This window comes from Hemitrygon akajei, chromosome 23 (assembly GCF_048418815.1).
Source record: "Hemitrygon akajei chromosome 23, sHemAka1.3, whole genome shotgun sequence".
In the NCBI taxonomy this organism is placed as follows: Eukaryota; Metazoa; Chordata; class Chondrichthyes; order Myliobatiformes; family Dasyatidae; genus Hemitrygon; species Hemitrygon akajei.
The window spans coordinates 20,039,481-20,060,796 of NC_133146.1; the positions used below are offsets into that span (position 1 = coordinate 20,039,481).

General features: G+C 45.0%; 1 protein-coding gene across 1 annotated transcript in view; it reads left to right on the plus strand.

Moving 5' to 3' along the window:
* The first annotated feature begins 3,613 nt into the window (after positions 1 to 3,613).
* Positions 3,614 to 21,316, plus strand: part of rrp12 (ribosomal RNA processing 12 homolog) — a 53,765-nt gene continuing 36,062 nt past the window's right edge. The window contains exons 1-11 of the mRNA XM_073027124.1: positions 3,614 to 3,826; positions 9,165 to 9,397; positions 11,635 to 11,718; positions 13,676 to 13,752; positions 15,364 to 15,469; positions 15,780 to 15,896; positions 16,165 to 16,303; positions 18,758 to 18,885; positions 20,141 to 20,239; positions 20,364 to 20,455; positions 20,838 to 20,949. Of these exons, the coding sequence (XP_072883225.1) occupies positions 3,688 to 3,826; positions 9,165 to 9,397; positions 11,635 to 11,718; positions 13,676 to 13,752; positions 15,364 to 15,469; positions 15,780 to 15,896; positions 16,165 to 16,303; positions 18,758 to 18,885; positions 20,141 to 20,239; positions 20,364 to 20,455; positions 20,838 to 20,949 (1,326 nt within the window). The 5' untranslated portion in view covers positions 3,614 to 3,687. The remainder of the gene's footprint in view (positions 3,827 to 9,164; positions 9,398 to 11,634; positions 11,719 to 13,675; positions 13,753 to 15,363; positions 15,470 to 15,779; positions 15,897 to 16,164; positions 16,304 to 18,757; positions 18,886 to 20,140; positions 20,240 to 20,363; positions 20,456 to 20,837; positions 20,950 to 21,316) is intronic.

Below are 21,316 nucleotides of genomic sequence, written 5' to 3' on the forward strand. Positions count from 1 at the left end.
GTTCTGATGCAACCAATCAGGACATTTCCATCAGTACATCTGCAGGTTTATTTTAAAGTGTTGAGTATTAAGCTAAGCCTCCTTAATGTAAGAACATAAAGATACCAGCCCACCTTGCTGGGCACATGACAGGCCATCTGGTATGTTAATGTCCAGGAATTTAAAACTGGATTCCCCTAGTGTAGACTGATGTATATTGTATTTACCCCCCTCCCAAAGTCAACAATCAGCTGTTTAGTTTCGCTGATGGTGAGTTGTGATACCACTCGAGCAGGTGTCAAGTTGCACAGAAGCAGTCAGGTTTGGGCAGTTTTGTGATTTAGCGCTGCTCTGTGCACACCACACAATGACAGTCAGACCGCCACCTTCACAGCCGTCCCACTACCCAGGGGAGTATTGTAGCACCGTTCCCCTACTGGTCACCAGTGGAACTGCAGGTCCCACATACTCCTGCTGGTCACCAGTGGTACTGCAGTACCCCCTCCCACCTTCCTCTGCTGGTCAGCAGTGGTACTGCAGGTCCCACATACTCCTGTCGGTCAGCAGTGGTACTGGAGCCCCCACATCGAACATGACCTTTCCACCACAACCTGCTACCTTCTCCACAACTAGCTCCTGAGAGTCATGAATCAAATATAATCAAATACAAGTTTAATTATCATTTAACCTATAAAGCTGAACAAAACAGCGTTTCGCTGGGGCCAAGTTGCAAAACATACTCAGCACATTGAAAATAGCAAAGATAGTCACGCCAAAAAAAAATCTATGACTTAAACCCTTTGTCTGGGAGGTGATAACTCTTGCAGTTTTCTTTTGGTGACTCAAGTAAGTCATTGCTAATCTTAATTCTGCTTCATATTATAACAAAGGAAAATCTGCAGATGCTGAAAATCCAAGCAACACACACAAAATGCTGGAGGAACTCAGTAGGCCAGGCAGCATCTATGGAAAAGAGTATAACTAACGTTTCAGGCCAAGACAATTCATCAGGACTGGAGAAAGAAAGATGAATCTGAGTTAGACGGTGGGGGGGGGGGGAGGCAGGAAGAAACATGAGGTGATAGGTGAAACTGTGGGGGTGCAGTCCTTCCAGGTGAGGCGACTCTTCATCTGTGAGTCTCTTGGGGGGGGCATCTACTATATCTGGTGCTCCCGGTGTGGCCTCCTGTGTATCGGTGAAACCCAACATAGATTGGGGGACCACTTCACCAAGTACCTCTGCTCTGAGCACCAGATAAAGTGGGATCTCCCAGTGGCCACCCATTTTAATTCCACTTCCCATTCCAAAATGCCAGTCAATGGCCTCTACTGTCATGATGAGGCCACACTCAGGTTGGAGGAGAATCACCTTATATTCCATCTGAATAACCTCCAACCTGACGGCATGAACATTGATTTCTTGAACTTCCGGTAATGCCCCTGCCCTTCACCATTCCCCATTCCCATTTCCCTCTCTCACCTTATCCCCTTACCCACCCATCCCCTCCCTCTGGTGCTCCTCTCCTTTTCTTTCTTCCATGGCCTTCTGTCCTCTCCTATCAGATCCCTCCTTCTCCAGCTCTGTAACTCTTTCACCAATCTACTTTCCAGCTCTTTACCTCACTCCTCCCCATTTCACCTATCACTTTGTGTTTCTTCCTCCCCTCCCCCCACCTTCCAGCTCTAACTTCTCATCTTTATTTTCTCTAGTCCTGATGAATCAGAATCAGGTTATTATTACTGGCATGTGTCATGAAATTTGTTAACCTAGCAGCAGCAGTTCAATTCAATGCATAATGTAGAAGAAAAGATAAAATAATTTTAAAAAATTACAGTATATGTATATTGAATAGATTAAAATTGCACAAAAACAGAAATACTGTATATTAAAAAAAAGTGAGGTAGTGTCCAAAGTTTCAATGTCCATTTAAGAATCAGATGTCAGAGGGGAAGAAGCTGTTCTTGAATCGCTGAGTGTGTGCTTTCAGGCTTCCGTACCTCCTACTTGATGGTAACAGTGAGAAAAGGGCATGCCTTGGGTGCTGGAGGTCCTTAATAATGGATGCTGCCTTTCTGAGACACCGCTCCCTAAAGATGTCTTGGCACTTTGTAGGCTAATGTCCAAGATGGAGCTGACTAGATTTATAAACTTCTGCAGCTTCTTTCGGTACTGCGGAGATCCAATTGCAGAGGGAGGTACAGGGGCCCAGGTTCTGCAACTTCTCAATCAGGATTGTGGGAATGATGGTATTAAATGCTGAGCTATAGTTAATGAACAGCATCCTGACGTAGGTGTTTGTGTTGTCCAGGTGGTCTAAAGCTGTGTGGAGAGCCATTGAGACTGCATCTGCCATTGACCTATTGTGGCGATAGGCAAATTGCAATGGGTCCAGGTCCTTGCTGAGGTTAGATCCTCAGAGATCTTGACACCCAGGAACTTGAAACTGCTCACTCTGTCCACTTCTGATCCCTCTGTAAGGATTGGTATGTGTTCCTTCATCTTACCCTTCCTGAAGTCCACAATCAGCTCTTTCGTCTAATTGACATTGAGTACCAGGATGTTGCTGCAACACCACTCCACTAGTTGGCATATCTTACTCCAGTACACCCTCTCGTCACCATCTGAGATTCTACCAACAATGGTTGTATAATCAACAAATTTATATATGGTATTTGAGTTATGCCTAGTCACACAGTCATGTGTATATAGAGAGTACAGCAGTGAATAAGCACACACCTCTGAGATACGCCAGTGTTGATCATCAGCGAGGAGGAGATATTATCACCAATCCACACAGATTGTGATCTTCTGGTTAGGAAGTCAAGGATCCAATTGCAGAGGGAGGTACAGGGGCCCAGGTTATGTAATTTATCAATCAGGATTGTGGGAATGAAGGTGTTAAATGCTGAGCTATAGTCGATGAACAGCATCCTGACATAGGTGTTTGTATTGTCCAGGTGGACTAAGGCCACGTGAAGACCCATTGAGATTGTGTCTGCTGTTGACCTATAGTGGCAAAGGGCAAATTGCAGTGGGTCCAAATGTTTGCTGAGGCAGAAGTTCAGTCTAGTCATGACCAACCTCTCAAAGCATTTTGGCCTGAAACTCTTTTCCATAGATGCTGCCTGGCCTGCTGAGTTCCTCCAGCATTTGGATGTGTCTGCTTCATGACAAATGGTTGGGGTCAGCATTCCTGGGCGGGGAGAGCTATGTCCGGAGGTCTAGTGTAGTGTTACTCTGGACCGGATGCGGCGTTGTTGGGGAGGTCCAGTCCCTGAGGTGTGATTATATTCCGGGCCGGGAGGGGAGGCTGTCTCCGGGTATCCGTACCACGAATGCAATGTTACTCTGGACAGGGACGAGGAGGGAGGGCTGTGCTTGGAGGCCAGTTCCGGAGTTTAATGTCACTTTTGGATCGTCGTGGGGCGCCGTAAGTGGAAGTCTGGACGATGTTCACGTCACTCGAGTGCAGAGTCGATGCGGGAGGACCGGTAGGACCACCCTCCCTGGAGCTCCGGATCGTAGATGCAGTGTGGGTCCGGGCCGATGGGGGTGCCGTTCCTGGAGGTCTGCACCATGGGTGTAGTTGTCATTCTGACCAATAGTGTGCGCCATCTCTGGAGGTTGCCACCGGGGTTGCAGTATGGATCCGGGCCGGTAGTGCGTGCCGTCTCTGGAGGACCGCAGCATAACAGTCGGCAGACACGATGGTGCGGTGCGGCCGGTTGCGGTCCGGGGTGAAGCAGAAGCTGAACCGCTGGAAAAAGGGACACAGCAGCGAGTCGAACCCGCAGACTCACCGATTTCGGGAGGCGGCGCGTAGCCGTTTCTTCAGTAGGCCGTCAGGTGAGTGCGAGCGGCCACAGGCCGGCAAAAGGCCCGCATCTGGGTCCACGTGAGTCAAGCGCCTCTGGCGAGCGCAGACGGTGGTGGTGATGATGTTGCGGCGCCCGTAGTAGGACACTCGGCCCCCTCGATGATCCTAACCCTGATCCATCACCTCAGCTTCTCCGCTACTGATTACCTCCTACTTAACGTCAATGGATGAAGTGCCATTGGATGGGAATGAGGGATACCCAGTGGTTGGGGTGGGGTGAGGAGAGCCGGGGAGGGTTGGTAGTGTCCGGACGGCGGAGGGAGGGTGGTGAGGAGTTGAGGGGAGACCGGGTTTGGAGTATAGAGGGGGATTTTGAGAAACACCGCGCCCCCAGCAGCGGCGTTTTAAAACGGAGGGTTCCACCTGAGGAGGTGGAGAAGGAGGCAGCGACTCATAGTATTGCGAGGCTCATAGATGAGTACTATAATGGGCAGGTGGAGAGTTATAGGCTAATTGTTGGTCAGTGGGATTAGTATGGACGTGAACTCCATGTTGGAATAGTCAGGATGGGGCGAAGAGCCCCTTTCTTCATTGTAAAACTGATTGTTTTGTTTGTGATCTGTTTTAAATGAGCTAATGCTGCAAGCAGCTATTATTTCAGGTTGAAGATCCTTCATCAGATGGGAGTTAATATTTTGGATTTATGAATTGAAAGGTTAACTGTCTATAGAGCTGCCTGGCCTTCATAATATGACCAGTTATTTTTTGAGTCCTGAATGTACTTATAACTGAGCCTCTACAGAGCTCTGCTGTTGACCGTTCCTAAGATTTGCCACACTTTGGGTTAAGAAATTTCATTTTACTTTTGGACTTAGACCTTATGGTGACTGGTTCTAAAGCCCACAAGTTAGAAAACAGTCTCTCTATTCTACACAAAACTGACATGGATTGTGAACTGAGGTGGATGCAAAGTGACGTAAAGGGCACCTAGACAGATTTGAGGTAATGGACGCCTAGGTGGATGTAATGTTACACATGCTGTAAGAGATTGATAGGTTCTTGACTGGACATGGCATCAAAGGTTACGGAGAGAAGGCTGGGACTGGGGTTGAAGAGGAGGTAAAAAAAAGGATCAGCCATAATTAAATGGCGGAGCGGACTCGATAGGCCAGATGGCCTAATCCTGCTCCTATGTTACTGTCTCAAACTCTGTAAATAACCTGGAAAACCAGCTGTATCTCATCTACTAATTTGTCCTTATCAATTCAGCTGCTCATAACCTTTGAAACTGTTCAACAAATCTACTAATTGTGATTCCCTTTTATAATCCCTAAGATCCAATACTAGATGGATTGCAGTTTAATGTGAAATATCAGATTGTTTAACCATATAACAATCACAGCACGGAAACAGGCCATCTCGACCCTCCTAGTCCGTGCCGAACTCTTAATCTCACCTAGTCCCACCTACCCGCACTCAGCCCATAACCCTCCACTCCTTTCCTGTCCATATACCTATCCAATTTTACCTTAAATGACACAACTGAACTGGCCTCTACTACTTCTACAGGAAGCTCATTCCACACAGCTATCACTCTCTGAGTAAAGAAATACCCCCTCGTGTTTCCCTTAAACTTTTGCCCCCTAACTCTCAAATCATGTCCTCTCGTTTGAATCTCCCCTACTCTCAATGGAAACAGCCTATTCACATCAACTCTATCTATCCCTCTCAAAATTTTAAATACCTCGATCAAATCCCCCCTCAACCTTCTACGCTCCAATGAATAGAGACCTAACTTGTTCAACCTTTCTCTGTAACTTAAGTGCTGAAACCCAGGTAACATCCTAGTAAATCGTCTCTGCACTCTCTCTATAATTTATTGATATCTTTCCTATAATTCGGTGACCAGAACTGTACACAATATTCCAAATTTGGCCTTACCAATGCCTTGTACAATTTTAACATTACATCCCAACTTCTGTACTCAATGCTCTGATTTATAAAGGCCAGCGTTCCAAAAGCCTTCTTCACCACCCTATCTACATGAGACTCCACCTTCAGGGAACTATGCACTGTTATTCCTAGATCTCTCTGTTCCACTGCATTCCTCAATGCCCTACCATTTACCCTGTATGTTCTATTTGGATTATTCCTGCCAAAATGTAGAACCTCACACTTCTCAGCATTAAACTCCATCTGCCAACGTTCAGCCCATTCTTCTAACCGGCATAAATCTCCCTGCAAGCTTTGAAAACCCACCTCATTATCCACAACACCTCCTACCTTAGTATCATCAGCATACTTACTAATGCAATTTACCACCCCATCATCCAGATCATTTATGTATATTACAAACAACATTGGGCCCAAAACAGATCCCTGAGGCACCCCGCTAGTCACCGGCCTCCATCCCGATAAACAATTATCCACCACTACTCTCTGGCATCTCCCATCTAGCCACTGTTGTATCCATTTTATTACTCCAGCATTAATACCTAACGACTGAACCTTCTTAACTAACCTTCCATGTGGAACTTTGTCAAAGGCCTTGCTGAAGTCCATATAGACTACATCCACTGCCTTACCCTCGTCAACATTCCTCGTAACTTCTTCAAAAAATTCAATAAGGTTTGTCAAACATGACCTTCCACGCACAAATCCATGCTGGCTACTCCTAATCAGATCCTGTCTATCCAGATAATTATAAATACTATCTCTAAGAATACTTTCCATTAATTTACCCACCACTGATGTCAAACTGACAGGTCTATAATTGCTAGGCTTACTTCTAGAACCCTTTTTAAACAATGGAACCACATGAGCAATACGCCAATCCTCCGGCACAATCCCCGTTTCTAATGACATCTGAAAGATCTCCGTCAGAGCTCCTGCTATCTCTACACAAACTTCCCTCAAGGTCCTGGGGAATATCCTGTCAGGACCTGGAGATTTATCCACTTTTAAATTTCTTAAAAGCGCCAGTACTTCCACCTCTTTAATTGTCATAGGTTCCATAACTTCCTTACTTGTTTCCCACACCTTACACAATTCAATATCCTTCTCCTTAGTGAATACTGAAGAGAAGAAATCGTTCAAAATCTCTCCCATCTCCCTCGGCTCCACACATAGCTGACCACCCTGATTCTCTAAGGGACCAATTTTATCCCTCACTATCCTCTTGCTTTTAATATAACTGTAGAAACCTTTCGGATTTACTTCCACCTTATTTGCCAAACCAAACTCGTATCTTCTTTTAGCTTTTCTAATCTCTTTCTTAAGATTCCTTTTACATTCTTTATATTCCTCGAGCAATTCCTTTACTCCATGCTGCCTATATCTATTGTAGACATCCCTCTTTTTCCGCACCAAGTTTCTAATATCCCTTGAAAACCATGGCGCTTTCAAACCTTTAACCTTTCCTTTCAACCTAACAGGAACATAAAGATTCTGTTTATTGTCATTCTGCAGTGCAGGAATTTAAAGAACTGTTATTTCAGATCCGAGGCAGCATTAAAAAAAAAAGCAAAATAAGTAAAAAAAAATACTAAAATTAAACTACAAATATAAAAGTAATCACATAAAAGACAACATACTGTGATATACATTGTATGTACATAAAGTGAGACTAGCTGTTGTGTGTGTGTGTGTGGTAATGGAGTGGGTTAATAGGTGGAGATGTTGATCAGCCTGACGGCTTGAGGGCAGCAAATGTTTTTGAGTCTACTGGTCCTGTAGTAGATGCTATGTACTGTCTTCCCTGATGGAAGGGGGACAAACACTCTATAATCAGGGTGGGTGGAATCCTTCATGATATTGCTGGACTTTTTCTGACACCTCTCTGCACATATGTCCTTGATGGTGGGTATCGTACATTGGGCAGTTTTAATTACCCTTTGTAGAGCCTTCCTGTCCACCGCGGTGTAGTTTCCATACCGCATAGTGATGCCACGTGCTAAGATGTTAGGAAAGGGGGAAAGTTCAAAGGAGATTTTGCAGACAGCAGTGGTTCCTGGAATGTGCTGCTGGGAGTGGTGGTGGAACCTGTCGAAAGGACTCTTAAATAGATACTAGAGTAGAGGCAGAAAGTGTAATGTGAGGTTAGTTTAATTAGCTTGGCATAATATCACAGGCTGAGGGCTTGTTCAGAACCATTGAACCATATAGCATGGACACAGGCCCTTTTCCATTTGATCCATGCCCAACAAAGTAGCTATCCAACCTAGTCCTACTTGTCCAAGTAACTTTTAAATGTGATTTTACCTGCCTCTGACAGCTCGCTCCATATACCGACTACCCTTATTGCAGCTTAAGTTCCTATTAAAACTACCCCCTCCACCTTTAGCTTCAGGATGTCGGGGCCAGAGGCAAGGGACAGGTCGGATCAGCTTGCTGCTCTGCAAGGTTTACCCGTCTCTGCGCTGAACTGAGGCTGTGGCCTGCTCCTGAATCAGCTGCAGTGATGCCTGTCTTCGTGAGTGCGGACTCACTTTTGTGAACTTCAGTTCTGAATGCTGTTTACCTACTTTTATTGTTTGCATGATTTGTTTTTTCTTTCTTTCTGCACATTGGGGTGTTTGCAGTCTTTTTTTTAAATGGGTTCTATTGGGTTTCTTGTTTTGTATAAAGTTTACGTACTCCGATACAATTGTACTTCGAGCTTTTGAACTATGCCCTCTAATTCTTGACTAATTCTAATCCTGGCGGAAAAAAGACATTGCATTCACCCTATTTATGCCTCCATCTTCTGAGACAAGGGATGCAGAAAGGTCCATCCAATTCCCCATCATTTTCTCACATTCAGGTGACCTTTTCTAATGTCGAGTCAATTTAACAACTTTAATAAAGTCCTTTATAAAAACTAAAATGTTAGTTGCTTCTCTAGTTGGCCCATTATTTATTTCCCACTATAAACTAGGGGCTGACATGACAGATCTTTGGATTAAGTGCCAACCAAGGCTCTATTGTATAGATAGAACATAAAGCAGTGCAGAACCATTCCTGTTCAATTTTTTTAACTTCATCTGTGAATGCAACATTATGTATGGAATGCTAACCTCTTCACAATTATTGATTTGGGTTACAGTTGCCCACTTCCTCTCTTGGTCTATTAAGTTGTGGGGTTATATTTCCTACCTTTGTGTCTCTGTGAAATGTTGGAATAGGATAATTACTTCTTCATCCCCTCTCAGAATCTCGGTTATCAGCTCCTGGATAATTATCAGCTCTCTGACTCATTAATACCTCCATTCTTTTCAATAAAGTTGATGTCTTTAATTCCATGTTTGCTTTAGAAGTGTTATTCTCTGCTGTTTTCAGGAGATTGTTTGAGTTTTGTTGCTTGATGTATCTGTTGTTTGTGCTCTTTAGCGAACAGTGATCTGACGGTAGATGCGCTGAAACTGCACAATGAACTCCAGACCAACAGCTTATCTATGGGCCCGAGGGCCTGTTCTTCAGAAGAGCCGATTGCTGAGACAGAGGACAATGGCCTTACAGAGAAGACTTCTGGTACCTTCCTTAGTGGACTGTCTGACTGCAGCAACCTGACATTCAGCCGAGTTCAACGCTTCTGGGAATCCAATTCTGCTGCCCATAAAGAGGTGGATGTTTAACATATCATCTAAGCCTAGATCCTTGGGGTGGGGGGGGGGGGGGCTGTGAGTGACTGGTGAGGAGGCTGGGATTGTGGGAAAGGTCTGTGATTGGTGTTATGTGCTGGAACTGTCTGTAGCAATATCTTCATCCTTGTCCAGTAGTTTGATTCCAGGTGGTATGGCAAAGCCCAGTTGTGTTTTCAAGTGATTATCATCCTATTGTTCTGCTTACTCGATCTGTTCTCCTCTTGTCTTTCCCTCCCCCCCCCCCCCAGCTTCTTTCTGCTTTCCCCAGGGATTGCTCTCTATGCGACTCCCTTGTCCATTTGTCCCTCCCGCACTCATCTCCCTCCTGGCACTTATCCTTGCAAGCAGAACATGTCCTACACCTGCCCCTACAACTCCTCCCTCACTACCATTCAGGGCCACAAACAGTCTTTCCAGGTGACACAACACCTGTGAGCCTGTTGGGGTTTATACTGTGTCTGGTGCTCCCAGTGTTCCCCCTATATATCGGTGAGACTCGACATAGATTGGGAGACTGCTTCGCTGAGCACCTATCCACCTATGTTCCATCTGCCAGAAGAAGCGAGATCTCCCAGAGGCCACCCATTTTAATTCCACTTCCCACTCCCATTCCAGCATGTCTATCCATGGCCTTCTTGACTGTTGCGATGAGGCCACACTCAGGTTGGAGGAACAACGCCTTGTATTCCATCTGGGTAGTCTCCAACCTGATGAAATGAACATCAATTTCCCAAATTTCTGGCAATGCCTCCCAACCCTTGCCCCCCCACTCCTTCACCAATCTTTCACCTATCTCCTTGCCTGCCCCTCACCTCCCTCTGATGCTCCTCCCCTCCTTTTCTTTCTTCCATGGCCTTCTGTCCTCTTCTGTTAGACTCCCCCCTTCTCCAGCCCTGTATCTCTCACCAATCAACTTCCCAGCTCTTTACTTCATCCTTCTCCCCTCCCCCCATCTTTTAAATTCACTCCTCACCTTTTTTTCTGTAGTCCTGCTGAAGGATTTCAGCCCAAAACATCGACTGTACCCTTTTCTATAGATGCTATCTGGTTTGCTGAGTTCCTCCAGCGTTTTGTGTGTGTGGCTCGGATTTCCAGCTTCTGCAGATTTTCTCTTGTTTCTCTTTACATCTTCCTTTGTTTACTGATGTTGTTTGCAAGCTATGTTTAGATTCTCGTTCAGATTTTGCCGCCTTTGCCCTTTCAGTAAAGAATGTTGCCTGAAGTTGGATGTGTTGAGGGTTATTCTGGTTTATGAAGTGTAAATGTAAGGAAACTGTTCCCAGTGTTTAGTTTGACGAGGAGCCGAGTAGATCAAATACTTGTACAGGGAGGATGGTTATTGTCAGAATCAGGTCTAATATCAGTGGCATAAATCATGAAATTTATTGTTTTGCGGTTCTGTAAGAGGGGAGTGACCTTCTGCAGGGGTTTTCACAAAGAGAGCAGGAAAAAATAATTGCGGTAGTGTACATGGAATCTGTTCAAAAATCTGATAACGGGGTGGGGGAGAGAGAAGCTGTTCCTAAAATATTGTGTGTGCCTTCAGGCTCCTGTACCTCGATGGTAGCAATGAGAAGAGAGCATGTCCTGCATGACAGGGGTCCTTAAAGCTGGGTGGTGCCTTTTTGAGGCATTGTGTTTTGAAGATGCCTTCGATGCTGGGAAGCAAGTAGCCATGGTGGATCTGGCTGAGTTTGTAACTTGTTACAGCTGTTCTGATCCTGTGCAGTGGCCCCTCCATACCAGATAGTTAGAATGCTCTCCATGGTATTCAGTAATATTAGCAAGCGTTGTAGGAATAGAATCATCGGACCTTTCAGAAAGGAACTTTGAGAATTTGCAAGGAATGACAGTGAGAATGCCTTTGGGTTTGCGTGGATGTGATGTGGGAAAATACCTCCTTCCAGAATAATTTGGGCTACCACAGTAGCGACGCTATTACAGCTTGGGATGTTCTAGAGTTTGGAATTCAATTCCAATGCTGTCTGTAAGGAGTATGTACGATTTCCTCCCAGAGTCCAAAGACATGCTGGTTAGTAGGTTAATTGGTCATTGTAAAATTGCCTCGTGCTGAGGCTAGGGTTAAATAGGTTTGCTGGGTGGTGCAGCTCACTGGGCTGGAATGGGCTGTTCCATGCTGTATCTCTAAACAAAGCATGCTGTATCTCTAAACAAAAAAATAAAATAAATAACTTTGTGTCTTACACTGTTTACAGATCTGTGCTGTGTTGGCTGCTGTTACTGAAGTGATTCGCTCTCAGGGTGGGAAGGAAACAGAAACAGAATACTTTGCTGCCCTGGTGAGTTTCCCAGCACCCGTTCCCATCTGTCTCAAGAAGATGGGCTGTGCTTTAGTGGAGTCACCTTACAGGCACATGCTGGCTAGGTTTCACATTCAGCAGTTGAGTACTGTATGTCAAAATGGGGTAAGGGTGTGGATGTTTCTGTGAGAGGGGAGTGACCTTCTGCAGGGTTAATATTTGCACTAGCCTCAAAATATTTTTTAAAAGAACTGAAACTTAAAATGTTTGTTCTTAGTATCATTAGCAATGTTTCAATTATGTTGCTGTTTGAAATGCAATCAGATCGTAATGTTAGTACTCAAGTTACATATCATCAGATTCCTGTAACTAATACAGCTGAAAGTGTTTGAAGAAACACATCCTCACTAACCAATAGAAGGTAACAGTAATCTACCTTCCCTCAGATTTCTTTCTAAATGTTTTCCATATTGCTTGGTGCTGTGCAATGTTTATAGCTGTCAGGTTCAAATGAATGGATGCCCATGGAACAATAAACAAGCTGTGGAAGGAACTCAGTGAGTCTGGCAGCATCTGTGGAGGTGGATGGTCAGGCCCCTGCATCAGGGCTGAGAATGTGAGGGGAGATAGCTAGTATATAAGGAGATAAGGGGCAGAGATGGGGTGGTGTAGTGGTTAGCATAATGCTTTTTTAACATCAGTTGTCTGTAAGGAGTTTGTAAGTTTTCCCTGTGTCTGCATGCATTTCCTCTGGGTGCTCTGGATCCCTCCCACATTCCAAAGATGTATGGGTTAGGGTCAATATGGTGTGTTGGCTACAGAAGCATGGCGATACTTGCAGGCTGTCTCCAGGCATCCTGGGACTGTGTTGGTTGCTGATGCAAACGAAGCATTTCTCTGTACGTTTCGATGTATATGTGACAAATAAGGCTAATCCTGTCGTAAATCTTAACAGCTGGAAAGTAAAAGATGGAGTGTTGATGGGTAGATGGAGCAGAGTGAAGAATGGCAGAGAGGTGATTAGTGGAATCAGATCAGGTGAAGAATGGAACAAGATGAGGGAAGGGTGGTGGACAGATGGGAATGTGGGACGGAGACAGGAGGCCCTTTAGATTGTGTGTTGGTGATTGGCATCTGGAGTCGCTTGGGGAGGGAAAGAAACTGGTAAAGAGGGAGCTCTCCGGGGTGGGGTTGGAAGGAGGTGGGCGTGAGGGAGACCTAGGTGGATAACAACGAAAAAGAAAGGAGCAAAGTGGGTGCAGTTTACCTGAAACTGGGCGATTCTGTATTCAAGCTGTTGGTTTGAACATTTACCAGGTGGAATGAGATGCTGTTCCTCTAGTTTGTGTTTGGTCTTTCCCTCTCTATATAGGGTACAGTGTTTGAAAACATTGTTCAGCTGTCACACTGAAGGTGGAGGCTGAGGACAGACAGGAGAGTGTGGGATGAGATGTTCTGTATGGTGCTGTGTCTGAAAATGTGAGCTGTCACACTGAAGGTGGAGGCTGAGGACAGACAGGAGAGTGTGGGACAAGATGTTCTGTATGGTGCTGTGTCTGAAAATGTGAGCTGTCACTTTGCCCTGGTGTCTCATCTCGTTATCTGAGCAGCCTAGATGGAAGGAAGCTTGATGATACCAATTCAGTCTGGCCACTGGGTTAGTTACATAACTTACACACTGTCTGTATCCCAACACACTTGTTGATATCAATCTCTAATCCAGCATTGGGCCACATTTATACTCTCAGAACTGAATGTAGTGCTATACTCACCTAGCCTTGCCCTGCCACACACTGTACCGGAGAGGTTCTGGTGTCTGTTCCAGAACAAGCTCAGCTGTAGAAAGTTTTAAAAACAACCAGACCAGGTAAGATGTATAATGGAACACATGATCAGAGAAGTTAGACTGCACTTCGAGGAGTGTGTTGTGCAGGGCAGGTGAGGCTGTGGACGGGATGAGTGTAAACCTGAACCTGATCAGTACCTACCTTCACAGATGACGACATTAGAAGCCGTGGAGTCTGAGGAGTCTGTTGCAGCCATTGTGTATCTGCTGAGCTTGGTAGTGAAGCGGTAAGTACAGACAATTCTGAGGACCAGGACCAATTGCCACTGTGTAACGTTTCACATTTAGTGTAGAATGCCACTTATTTGTAATTAAGCTGATCTCATTGTCAGTTATCAGTGTGATAACTTGACTATTAGTGTGCCATTACATCAATGTGAGAAGCTGAGGTGGTTCATCAGTGCATTACAAAACGTTAATGTGAGCAAATTCCCTTTATTTGTGGGCACAGTGCCTTTGTGAATGAGCAATGATGCGATTAGTTCTCAGATTGGATACAACCCATGTAGGAACAAAATCTGAAAAATTTCCTCCATGGAGAGCATGGCGAAATTCTCTCACAGGTGAAGTCAAATCAGTTCTCATGTTCAAGGAGATATGGATAATTCTTAGGATTAAAAGGATGAAAGGATATGACGAGAAAGCAGGAACAAGATGCGAAAACCTCTCAATGCTACAATGTGATGTGAGTATGCGTACTGAATCTGCACACTGCCTTTGTGAGTACGCACACTAAGAATGTAGACATGGGTCTGTTGATGTTGGAATCTGAAGCAACATACCAGAATCTGGAGCAACTCAGCAGGATTTGGGTTGAAACACTTTATGTGGGTCGGGACATAGTTTTGCTCTGGGTTCTTGCAGTCTCTTGTTTCCCTTGGCTTTCAAGATTTCGAGATCCCATGCAGCGCAAAATAAAAACACTAAGGATGAAGAAGAGAATAATAGCATCCTACACGTTCATCCAAATGGGCAGAGCTGGCATGATGGGCTGAATGGCCTGACTGCCCATATACGTTATGGTCTGAATCTGCACCTTGTTCCTGCTTTCTCGTCATATCCTTTCATCCCTTTAATCCTAAGAATTATCCAAATCTCCTTGAACATGAGGACTGATTTGGCTTCACCTGTGAGAGAATTTTGCCATCCTCTCCGTGGAGGAAATTTTTCAGATTTTGTTCCTGCATGGGTTGTCTCCAATCTGAGTTTCAGCCCTGATCTGCTCCACCATCAGGAATATCTTTCCTGTAAGGAATCTTTGTTAAAACTTTATACGTTTAAGACACACTCCCTTTTAAACTCTGGTGAATATAAGCCTCGTCAACCCATCTCTCTTTATTTCCCAGTCCTGCCATCCCAGCAGTTGCTTTAATTCCACTCACTTCATTGCAGACACATCCTTTCTCAGAAGGGCAGACCAAAACTACATATTTAATTTTCAAATGTGCACTCATTAATGCCTTGTAGAATTGCAACAAGATGTCCATGTTCCTATGTTTGAATCTTTTCAGCATTAGGGCAAATGTGTGTGTTGATCCAGTATACCCAGTATACTTTCCTTCAAGAAAGCATTGCCCAGATTGCAGTGTGTTTTCCTTCTACACCTTTTCCAGTGTGCTACTGCCCTCCTCCCCATTCCTAGTCTATCCTGCCCTTCCCCATTCCCATTCTCCACTGCCCTCCTTCCCTTCCCAGTCTACTGCCGTCCTCCCTCCCTCCCCCCTTCCCAGTCTACCACTGCCAACTCATTCCCATCTAATCCTGATATTATTGAATAGCAGAACAAACTCAAAGAGCCTCTCCTGATCCTGATTGTAACACTTTTATCTTCATTACAGGGTGCCTGCTCCTGTCCTGAAGAAGAAGTTCTCAGACACAGCCAAAGTTTTTATGAACCTTGTATCCATTCAGGCGAGTAAAGGATCCCCGGTGGCCCTGCGATGGGTAAGTCTGACCTGTGTGTTAGTCACTGGTGGTAAAGCATGACTTTCTACCACCAGGGCTTGGTCTCTTGGTAGCAGAGCTGTTCCATTGTCAGGTTAAGTGAAAGGGTTTTTCTCTGGGAGATGCAGGTGATTGATGTGCAGTGTGAGTCCTGGTACTGGACACGAGGCTCCTGCTGTTGTGCAATCACATCCTGCTTGTGCGCATGAGGGACTGGAACGGAGTGCTGAGAGGGCAACTGGTGTGCAGGGGTTGATCGGGAATTTGTCAGTGTACTCTGGTGATGTGTCTTTGTCTCATTGACTGGCAGACAGTCTCCTGCCTCTCCACTCTGCTGCGCCGACAAGATCTGGAGATGTGGAGCTTCCCTTCAACCCTCCAAGTTTACCACGGTCTTCTCAGTTTCGCAATACACGTGAAACCAAAGGTGAGGGGCCAGTCGGGGTGTGAGGTGCTGATGTATCCAGCTGGTGGGGTATTAGGTTAGGGGTGGGGGGGAGGGTCTTCATCAAAGGGGTAATCAGGATCACATGATTAGCCTGAGGCTGGGGTATTTGGTGGAGAGGACTGGGGTATTGAGGGCTTGCCATCGGGGAAGGTGGCAGGTGACGAAGAGTGCTCTGCAGTGAAGGGAGTGACACAAATTGGTGTGAAGTCTAGGCCTTGATTGATTGTGTTTCCTTTCCTCTGCCCAGGTTCGAAAGGAGGCCCAACGGGGGATCTGTTCCATCCTCAAGGGAAGTGACTTCATGTTTGGAGATATATCTCCATCCCTTCACCCAGCTGCCCAGTCAACAGCCAAGTTCTGCATCCAGGAAATTGAGAAGTGTGGAGGTGAGTACAGGTTTCCCCCGCAATCCGAAGGTAGAGCGTTCCTATGAAACTGTTTGTAATCCAAAATGTCGTAAAGTGAAGAAGCAATTACCATTATATTTATATGGGAAAATCTTTTGAGCGTTCCCAGACCCAAAAAAAACCTACCAAATCAAAGCAAATAACACAGAAAACCTAAAATAACACTAACATATAGTAAAAGCAGGAATGTTATAATAAATTTACACCCTATATAAAGTAGAAATATTGTAGGTACAGTGTAGTTTCACTTATCAAACTCGGGAAGGCAGTGAACCAAAATCGATTTGGAGGAAAAAATCGGCACATACACGCATACGTACGCACGTGCGTACACGCATGCGCAAACAACTGCCTGCACAAGGCTTCGTGGTCATTGTATTCTTTCTCGGGGTAAACACACGTATAAAGCCGGTGTCTTTTCGTAAAAGCGAAAATCTTCTTTGGTTAGCGAAAACAGGTACTATTGTAAGTCTTTCGTAACAGCGAGTTGTCGTAAATCGAACATTCGAAAAGCGGGGGCCACCTGTATAAAGGGAGGTTATAGGGTCACAGAGCATGGAAACGGCATTTGGTCGAAATGGTCACTGCTGACTAAGATATCCCCCGTTCAGCTGAATACCATTTGCCCAAATCTTTCTAAACCTTTCCAATTTGTATTCTTGTCCACCTGTGTTTTAAAAGTTGATATTGTACCTCCAGTGATGTGGGTTGTCTCAGAGGGTAGTCCTGGGGAGATGATTGCTGGTTGGATGTATCTTGGGCTGGGTGGGTCAGAGAGCGAGTGTTCAACATTTGCTGTTAGGGTGGGGAGTGGTCTCACAGGGTCAGTCTTGGTGTGGAAAGGCTGTATTGAAAGCCTCCCGGTTGGTGGGCCAGTTGTAAGTGGGAGGTACTATGTGGTTCCCAACCTTTTTTTTTATACCACAGACCTCTTGGTTAATGGTAGCAGTATATGACAAAAAAGGTTGGGAGCCCTGTGCTGTAGTGGAACTCCAGGATCAAGCAGCATTTGCGGGGCAAATAGATGATCAACATTTTGGACTAAATCCTTCATCCTCACCCCATGTCAGATTTTTACTCCAGGTTCCAGCATCTGCAGTCTCTGTGTCTGCAGGTCAGAGTGGAGTTGGTCTTGGGGCACTTGCTGGAAGTGAGCGGTTATCTGGGTTGGAACGAGGAAAGTTTTGGTGTGTTGAAGAAGCAGTGTAAAGCTGGAAGTGGATTGTTAGCAACTGCTGGAGGGAAAAGTAACTTCCAGACTGTGGGGAATTCTCAGAATAAGCATGCCACTGTAAGGTGCGAGGCAAGATCTGGGATCCTTGGTGTCAACAGAAGTTAATTGGAAATGGAAAAAGAATCATGTCAGTGTTTGCTTCAAGTGAGACCTTTGGAGTTTGTAGGGAATGAAGGAAAATAAAACACTTGGGAAAGAAATTAAGAGGGCAAAGCAGGAGCATGAAATGGCCTTGGCAAGCAGGATAAGCAAGAGGATATCTAGGGGGAAAAGTAGATCCCTCTGGGACCAAAAGGAACTGTGGATAGGAGGGATATCCTAAATTAATACTACTCGGGGATCAAGATTGAGACCACTTGGAATTGGATGAGAATGGAGGTGGACTGATTAGTAATTTTGCTGGTGACACAAGTATTGGTGGAGTAGTAGTGAAAATAGTTGTGAAAGGATTCAGAGGGTCTTAAATCAGTTGAAATGTTTGGTGGAGTGGTGGCAGATGGAATTTAATCTGGATTACTGTGGGTTAACATATTTTGGGTTGTTAAATGTAGAATATATTCAGTAACCTGCAGTGAATTCAGGGGTACTGCTGTACAGACAGGCCTCGGTGTAGGTTTGCAGCTCTGAAAATGACGCCACAGGTGAATAGGTTAGATTCACCAGGATGTTACCTGGAATGGTGGGTTTCACTTATGCAAAGAGATTGGATAGGATAATTTTAGTCTCACTGAAACAGAAAACTGAGAGATGACCTTCTAGAGATTAAAATTATGAGAGGTATAAATAGGTCAGTGATTTTCCTAGGATGGGGCCTCAAAAATTGAGCATAGGTTAAAGATAGAGCAGAAAAATTTAAACAGCAATCTTGGGCAATTTTTTTCCATGTGCGAGGTTGGTGGTTTTATTGAACAAGTAGCCTGAATAAGTGTAGAGGCAAATGTAGTAACGTTGTTTATAAGACACTGGACAGTTATATGGATAGGAAAGGAAAAGAGGGATATGTGGGCAAATGAGATTTGCCTGGATAGGAATGGCCCTTTGTTGTACAACTATGACTACAATACTGGTTTCGCGATGGGCAGATGGTTTCTTAAAGGAAGAATTTTGTCACAGTTTCTGGACAAATCACTTGTAGGAGGAACTGAGATGATTAAATGCATCACATGTTCATTCCATTATGTCCCTTTTGTTCCCTGCAGGCAGTACAGAGAATGCTACCACACTGCACGTGTTGTGTTTGCTGAAAGAAGTCCTTCCATGTTTCCCTGTTAGTTGTGTGAAGTCATGCTGTGAGACTCTACTGCGAGTTATGACACTCAGCAATGTGGTAAGGGGCAAAATTCAGCTCGTGGCCCAACATGAGCCCACAGTGAAAACTCGTTGTGGCTTGGAAGGGGATGGGCATTCGTTCCAAGGAATCTGTGCATGTTTCTCCACACTGTCCTTGGGTCATGATATCATAGTGCCTCTCAATTCAGGAGTTTATCCAGATCTTTATTGAATCTTCTGTTGCTAAATCAGGCAGTGCACTCCGTGAACCTTGCTATATGTTTTCTCCTGTCACTGAGAACAGTTTCCCTTTCGTAACTCCAGTTAATCCTTTCATGATTGATGTGTCTCTATTAACTCTCCTCTTTACCTTCTCTGTTTCAAGGAGAGCAACCCTGTTCCCTATGTCTCTCTACGTGACCCATCCTTGTAGTCATTGCATATGAAGGAAGACTGCACTTGTTTCAGTCATTTCTGTGATGCCCTACGCTTGCTGGAAAAAAATTCTTTTTTACCTTCAAGGATTTAAAAATTCCTTTAGAAAATCCACATTCTGCATTCACCGTGCTTCTAGGGTTGGTGTTTGAGTTCATAAACGCGCTGCCAAATCAAGCTGTTCCTCATGCTCCTCCTATCTTTTGGCTTTGTTTTAAATCTGTTGCCTGTCCTTCATCCTCCTGTAATTAAATTTTTCTTTCTGTATTGGTTCATCTGAACATACACCTAATCGATAATAATTTCTTCAAGAAAAGCCACAAGCTTCTAGTTTGTGTACATTGTTATCCCTCACCTTACAACCAAAATCTTCTCTACACTCTCCACACGTCTTTTACATCCTTCCTCAAATGGTGCTTTTGTAATTTGTCTGTATACATGCATAGAATACCATATGCTGTATTTTTGTATTGCCTTGCCACCTAGATCCTTCTGTCCCTGCACAATCTTTAAAGCATTTTATTTCATCTATATTGTCTCTTCTTTACCGAATTGTCTCACCTCACACGGCCTTTAAGCAACCAGACATTTTGAAGACGACTCGCCTGCTCTTCCTGCCTTATGTTGTGGTGTCATGGGATGCTTGTTTGCAATAGGAAGGATAGTCTCAGTAATTGAGGGCACTTTCTCACTTAGCGAGCTTTGTGAAAAGGGCTAGTGATTGTTGGATTCTAGCTGAAGTGGTCCTAGCACCACAAGGAACCCAAGGCATTCCACAGAAATGGTCACAAGCTCTTCCTTTGGGGAGACTGCCATTGCTAACTCTTCAATGACAAAGCTGGTCCCATCTCATGCTGTCTCACTCTCCTCTGCTGCAGATGGTCACCGCCTGCTCGATGCAAGCCTTTCACGGCCTCTTTGCTGCCAAACCATGCTCATCAACCTTGACAGCAGAACTCAATGCACAGATTATAACCGTGAGTGTTTGGGGATAGATTTGAGTATTGGGTGGTAGTTTTGGAGGGGATTGTGGCCCAGTAAAAATGGTGTATGCAGGCGGGTCCTGAGGGGCATTTACTGAATAATCTGTTTCATCTTCAGGCTTTGTACGATTACCTGCCAAGTGTGAACGACCTGCAGCCTATGCTGGCCTGGCTCACAGTCATGGAGAAAGCTCACATCAACCTGTCCAGGTAACACACCCACATACGCTGCTTGAGGGTGTGGTACCCTACTGTTCCAGGGCTGAAGCTTCTGGGGAGCAAGGCTAGGGTTAATATGCAGTTGACTGAGAAGTTACTTTGGTGAGTGTGAGAAGCTGGGGCTTATTTTGTGGGGTTGGGAGGAGCAGGGGACTTTTTGAGGCACTGGGAAGTCAAGACGGTTTTGGGGTAGTGGAGATTATTTTGGGATTAGTGGAGGAGTGCTGTGTTATTTTTGATGGTGGTGGCAATGGGGAATTATTTTGGGTGGTATTGTGGAGCTAGTGGGCAAGTGAGTAACGTGGGTCTCATTCGGGTAATGGGAAGTGAAATGTTTCACTCTCAGCTTGCACACTTTGGTTCCTCTCCTCAGGTTGCAGGGTTTGCTGTCTTTGGCTCACCTTCCCCGTGTCTTCTCCACGGCTGTCAGTTGTCTCCTGTCTCCGCACACCCAGTTAATGTCAGCTGCAGCAGACACCATGAAGGTGAGTTGATTTGTTCTTACAGCCTTTAAGTTGTTAATGTGGGGTATGGTGATGGAATGGGACTGAGACACGGGTGACAACAGGGAGTCACAATAGGACTTGGCATAGCATCAGTAGCTTGTACTTGAATCTGAATGTTGTGTCTGTGTGTACGCACATACATACGTGGATGTGTGGGAGGGGGCCATTGGGATAAATCAAGTGCCCCTGGAAGCTCCAGGAGTGTCTTTGAAACTTCTGGTGTTGGTACTCAGTGAGTGTCTGGGTACCACACGTACCCATTGGGAGGTACTATTGCAATACTAAAGTGGGTAACAGGGGGTGTATGTGAGAATGCTACGTACAGACCCAGTGTGTTCAGTTGGAA